General features: G+C 32.3%; 1 protein-coding gene across 1 annotated transcript in view; it reads right to left on the reverse strand.

Annotated features, from left to right (window-relative positions):
• LOC140439687 (uncharacterized) overlaps positions 1-6,277 on the reverse strand; it is a 42,367-nt gene extending 36,090 nt beyond the window's left edge. The window contains exon 1 of the mRNA XM_072529768.1: positions 6,106-6,277. Within this exon, the coding sequence (XP_072385869.1) occupies positions 6,106-6,132 (27 nt within the window). The 5' untranslated portion in view covers positions 6,133-6,277. The remainder of the gene's footprint in view (positions 1-6,105) is intronic.
• Positions 6,278-6,967: the final 690 nt, after the last annotated feature.

Consider the following 6,967-nt stretch of genomic DNA (forward strand, 5'->3'; position numbering starts at 1 on the left):
CATCAGCGGTGACGTTTTAAGATGTTATCCCTCTGTTTGATTTTTCTGAAGCAAAAGCAAATAACGCCAGTAAGATGCACCCGCAAATTTTGACATCAACACCATTCAAAGTTGAGCTAGAAAAGAAGAAAAAAAAAACACAAATAGCGTTTGAAACTGACAAAACGAAAATAAACCTAGAAAAAATGTACTCTTAATATTGGGAATTATGTTAAAAGTATTTGATAATTCTGAGGTGGACTATCTAAATAGAACGATTCATGTCAGGAATATGGAGACAGCGACTCAGTGCACTTTGATGACAGTTAAGGCCGATTCACATTATAGCTCAGGTCACGCTCCGCTCACGCTCAGCTCAAGGTTCGGTCAAGTATTCTTACACGCATCTTAAATGGTGCTATTCACAGTAAACACAACGCTCACGTTCCGTCCCGCTCTTTTGACCGCGGCGATTCTCCAGGAGAATAGTTTGATCGTGACTTGATCTGAGTGGTGTGGAGCGGCAGGGTAGTGTGAATTAGTAACAGTCAGGTGAAGGTACGATTTTCGCAGCTCGATGGATGACGAACAGTTGATTGAATTGGTGCGCTGCTGTAAGGAATTGTACAACCAGGGAGGTAGACTGTATTTTGATACGGTACATAAAATACGGTACAATAAAATACGTCATGCTGAAAAAATTTAGTTTCATCGTCATAGAGACCTTTATACAGAGTAAAAAACTCCCCTTATGTTTCCCTTGTTTTTAAAATATTGTGCACCCATATTCTTGGCTGTTTATTGGTTGACTGAAGCTCTTCTTCGTCCAAACATAAAGCAATGACAGCCAAATCACTGTTAGAAAAATCTTTAAACATGTTAAACAAATTTATATATGCAAAGAACTGTGCCTATTCTCTGAGTCCCGCCAAATTGAATAGTATACCGAAATTCTTGATCGTGAGCGGAGCGTCACCTGAGCGCCTACTGTGAATAGTGTACACAATTCTTGATCGTGAGCGGAACTTGAGCGGAGCATAACCTGAACGTCTAATGTGAATCGGCCTTAAAAGATGGCATTTAATCTAAAAGAACTACCATAACAAATTAACGTAGGTCACTTTCTTCCTGTGACAGCTTCAAATAATAAAACAAAGAATTTTTTGGCCGAAGTCGTTGAACTGAGGAAGAACTCTATTTTAGTCAAATTTATGCGTCCATATAGAGGTCAGGGGTACATTTGTTTTATCAGAAGTAGATGATATGAGTTTTGTCAGTAAACATGACATTGTGGGAAAGCTTATCTGGTTTCAAAATCTGAGATATGGTAAAATAATGTTCGAATGATTTGCTATGTTCATTTATTATTATTTTTTTAAATTTTGCTTCAACCACTTAGGGTTATTAGCATAAGAAAATACAAAAGAAATAAAGACATACATAGGCATATACAAAATATCAATTACATAATAAGGTATACAATATACATTTTAATTATTGATGTATTGTGTTAAATTTTATTAAAAAAGTTTATAGATTTTAGAAATTCTATCAAGTCAGCTACGTATTTAGATTCTCCTAGAAGTTCTTTTAATGTTTTTGGAATGTGTCAGTCTTTTAACTGAGTATATTGGACAGTCAATCAAAATGTGCTTCACTGCCACTTTACATTCACAAACAAAACACAGTGGATCCTTTTCTCCCTTTAACAAGTATTCATGCGTTTTTCATAATCTGAAACGTGTTATTAGGATTTGATGTTGTCGCTTTGAAGGCCAGAAGTTCCATGGAAGGATGGAAGATTTTATTTTTATCAATTTAGTGGTGCTTCTATTCCATTGGTTTTGCTAAACATCGTGCAATTTTTCTTTTAAGTAAGGTTTTAAATCTAAATACACCATTAGATTTTCAACTGATGCGGCTGTACTGGTTACTGCGGCCATAGCTAGAGGGCTTGTTATATAGCTTGTTTCTTGGAAGGGAACGTTGAAGTTGAATTTGAAGAAGTTTTATATGATGTCAATAACGTTTGGGGCCTCGACGCCCCTGGACTATTGACATCGTCCATTTTCGTTGTTTAATTTTTAATTTTTGTTTTCTTGATTTGTATGTATTGAATTGAATTGTTGTATTGAATTATTGGTTATATTAAATATTTAAAATTATTGAATTTGTATTAAATTGGTAATCTAATCACAATTTATTTTCTGTGTGATGAAACTTTGTTGTTTATATACACTATTTATTTTAGCAAATAATATTTTGCGTTTCGTGATTATAAACCGATGAAAAGTTAGTTTTACTAAGAGCAGATTTTAATCGGCACTATATCAACTAAGCGCAGGGTTGGACCTTCATTTATTTTATGTGTTAATATGTAATAATAAATGAAATATAATGTATCCTTATTTTTATTGAACTATTCTAATCTAAGACCAATTAGAATATGATATAGACAAATAACAAACCAACACATTTCACTGAAAATCTCAACAAAATAAATATGTCCTTCTTAACTGTCTTTTCCTTTTTAAAATAAATATGATTTATGTCATCACTCCCAGTATGTATGTACAATATGTATGTATAGCGTTAAAAAGTAAAAAGTTAAAAAAGTTGTTGGATGGATAATTTCCATCGTTTTCTGTTCGTAACTGTCAGCTTCCAATCTCTGATTCCCATCTCTTCTTGGAGAACACCTTTTTTCACTTTAAATTCTTCTGAGACTGTACCGTTGCATTTCACAGCACAAATGGTTTTTATTATCATTTTTACCAATATTACTATGTTTTCTTTCACTTGGATTTCTTTTAGCGTTTCTATTAATTTGTTTCTGTCTATTGTATCGTACGTGGCTTTGTAATCAATGAAAAGTACTTGTTCTGGAATGTTGTATTCATAGCAATTGATCAGGATTTGTTTTAACATAAAAATTTGAACGGTTATTGATCTTTCCTTGTGAAATCCTCCCTAGTATTCTCCTAGATTCTTCTCCACATTTATTTCTAATCGTTTTTGATTAAGTATGGAGAGCCCTTTGTATATCACCTCTTAACAATGATTAGAAATATTATAATTTTCTTTAGTAGTCACTCTGTCATTTAGCAGCTCTTCGAAATATTCTTTCCATCTTTCACATATTTGGTCTTCGTCGACTATCAGGTTTCCTTGCGTATCTTTTACATTTATCGTTCTTTCCTGGTACCCAGTTTTAATGTATTTTACCTCTTTTTAAAAAAATTTTATTTCATTTTTCTTGTAATTTTATTCAATACGCTTTACTTTATCATTAATATACTTTCTTTTATACGCCCTCAGGATTTTCGTTACTTTTTTTCGTTGTTTGGCATACCTTTCTAGGTCGTCTTGTTTTTGCGATTGCACATTTTTTAATCTCAAATCTGATTTTTTTTAACTCTGTTCTACATTCGTCATCGAACCAGTGTTTTTTTCTAAATCTTTTTGTTCTTAGTATGTTCTTTGACGTTGCTTTCTGTATAGTGTTTGTCATTTTGAAATACTTTTGTTGTATGTTACTCACAGTAGCACTATCTTGTTTGGCGTAGGTTTTTTGTATATCCCTTTGATAATCCTGCACTACCTCAAATTTTTAAAAATTCGAACCAAAAAATAATCAGAGTCTACACCAGCCCCTCTGCACGTTTTCATATTTGTTATTAAATTGGCGAATTTTTTTGTATTAAGATGTGGTGTATTGGATTAGTTTCATTTGATCCCGGAATTTTCACGTTCTATATATATATATATATATATATATATATATATATATATATATATATATATATATATATATATATATATTCTTTCTCCTGAAATGCATAGTCATTATTATCATTCTGTTTTCAATTGCGAATGTAATCAATCTTTGGTCATTATCATTTGTATTCATATGTTTACTTTCGCCCCCTGTTATTTTTTTATATGTATATATCTTCTGACTCCATCGAACGCCAAATTAACAAACGAACACATTTCACTGAAAACCTCAACAAAATAAATATGATTTATGTCATCACTCACAGTACTTTCCCCTAAGTCATCATCCCCCGTATTCCCCTTACGGTTAAAAAATTAACTTCAGTAAACTTTAAACTAACAATAAAATATGCATGATCTATAAGTAGTAGTAAAATTAAGAAAAATAATTTTAGTACTAATAAATAATCATACTAAGTGTGGACTAAGTTTGGAAAAGTTTGGACTAAAAATGACAAATAATTAAGAGAGAAAATCAAAAACTTTTCTATGGCGCATTAAAACAGCTCAGACAAAAGAAAGAACACATGATGCCGAATATAAAAGACAAGAATGGAAAGGTAATAACAGAAGAAAACCAAATAATGGAAAGATGGAGAGAACATTTCAAAGAGCTAACTCATACAGACGTAGACAACATAGTGGAGATACAAGAAATAAATGAAGAACAAAAAGTAGAACCCATAACAACAGAGGAACTAGAAAAGGCAATTGAAAGAGGTAAATTAGGCAAAGCACCAGGCAAGGATCATATCACCCCGGAAATGATAAAATTCATGGGTATAGAGGGAGTGAACAGCATGAAAGAACTAATGAATGATATCATAAAGAGAGCAGAAATACCACAGGACTGTAAGAAAGATATTATACTATTATAATACACAAAAAGGGCGACAAGAGAAACTGTAATAATTACCGAGGTATTACTATATTGATATAACTATATATGATATTACTATATCAAGTATTCCTGGGAAGGTATTCGCAAGAATAATAGAAACAAGAATAAAAACCCAAATAGAACCAACTATGGAAGATACACTGTGTGGAATCAGGAAAGACAGAAGCATGCAAGGCCACATATTCACAATAAGACAAGTAAGTGAGAAAGTAATCAATAAAAATAGAGGAATACATATATGCTTTATCGATCTGGAAAAGGCGTTTGACAGAATACAAAGAAAAGAAGTATGGAGGACATTAAAAGAAAGAGGAGTTGACAGGATAACAATTGATGTCATAAAGGATATGTACAATAATATTAAAAATACGGTGAGAACCAACAACGAGGAATCCGAAGAATTTACTACAAGTCAAGGCGTCAAACAGGGATGCGTGTTGAGCCCACTGCTGTTCTCAGCAATGATGAGGCAATAAAGAAAGCCAAGAGAAGAATGAGAAAACTAACATTAGGATACTGGCAAATGAAACAGACTCAACTATCAAAGCTTCTATTTGCAGACGACATGGTTTTGATAGCAGAAAACAGAGAAGACCTACAGAACAACCTTGAAATCCTAGAAGACGAACTGTTAAACATAAATATGAAAATAAATACAGAGAAAACAAAAACAATGATAATTTCAAATAAGAGAAAGACACGCAATACAATTAAACGAAAAACAACTAGAACAAGTGGAACATTTTAAATACCTAGGAGTAATAATTGAATCAAACGGTAAACAAGACATGGAAATAAATGAGAGAATGGGACGAACAGGAAGCTTATTTAACACTATGAAAACAACATTTTTGGGGAAAAAAGAAATACCGGAGAAGGTAGTTAGACCCACAATCATGTATAATAGCGAGTCATGGACATTGACTGGGAGACAAAAATCTCGAGTCAATGCTATGGAAATGAGGTTCCTGAGGAAAATAGCAAACAGAAAGAGGACAGACAAAATACGTAACGAAACAATCAGACAAACCCTAAAACTAGAACCAATAAACGAAAAAATAGTAGAGGGGCAACTAAGATGGTTCGGGCACGTGTGTAGAATGTCGAATGAAAGATTAACAAAACGAGTATTTGAAACGAGAGTGCAAGGGAAAAACAAACGAGGAAGACCAAGAGTTAGGTGGGTAGACGAAATCAGAAAAGAAGTTGCACGAAAAGTGCACGAAATCTAACACAAGACCGGAAAGCATGGAGACAACAGTGCAAAACTTAACTCCACCAGCCTTACACCTAACGGTAGAAAGGCTTAGGACTAAGTAAGTAAGTAAGTAAATAATCATACCAAGATTAAACTGATTTGCTTAAAATTTAAAAATGTAGAGAAACATACCATGAAAACGTTCACAAATTTTCTATAAAAAATGTTAATTGTAAAATAATATACTTACAATTAGTAGGACGTTCATCATATACATCTTTTATATGAAAAATAGATGTCCTATAGTAGCTTTTTACACACTTTTGGACATAATTTCAATGCTCTGCTTGATGTCTATTTAACTGTAAACTTGTGGTATCGTTTAAGACGACAATTGTAATTTATTGTAGATAAACAAACAAAATGTTTCATCTGTCGGCTTACAAATCAACTATAATATTTTTGTCAACATTGTCATAAGAAATTAATCCGTAAGCACATTTAGACTAAATATATTCAAGTTTATTAAGGGAGTGTGTACGTACTTTGTTTAAAATGACGTAAGTACATTTAAGACTTAAAATTTTATAAGGCAGAGTTACACCCTTTTTTGAACACTTTTCTATCTATAATTAATTTCATAATATATATGTATTAATAAAACTTGGATAATTCTTTTTTTGTTGTGTTGGTTATTATCAGAAGGTTTGTGTAAAACATAATTTTCAAAAAATTGTACGCAAAGACTTCAAAAACAGTGTTTCTCTCATTTTAAATCGCAATATAAATAATAGATGGCGTTAAACTATGACTAAAAAAACTATGACTTACAAATTAATAAAATAAATGTCAGTATTGATACTTGTATGGATGACTAGTACTTGGATGGGTGACGGCTTGGGAATACCGCATATTGTTGGCATGTGAAACCTTCCTTCTCCGAAACGGCTAAACTGATTTTGATGAAATTCTACATGTAGGTCTGAGAATAGGTTATCTATTTTTCATACCCCTAAGGAATAAGGGTGGTTCACCACAAACATTTTTTTTTATTTTAAAATTTTTTTTTATTTTTATGTTTCTATAATGTGGCATTAAAAATACATGCAGCC

The sequence above is a fragment of the Diabrotica undecimpunctata genome, chromosome 4, assembly GCF_040954645.1.
Source record: "Diabrotica undecimpunctata isolate CICGRU chromosome 4, icDiaUnde3, whole genome shotgun sequence".
In the NCBI taxonomy this organism is placed as follows: domain Eukaryota; kingdom Metazoa; phylum Arthropoda; class Insecta; order Coleoptera; family Chrysomelidae; genus Diabrotica; species Diabrotica undecimpunctata.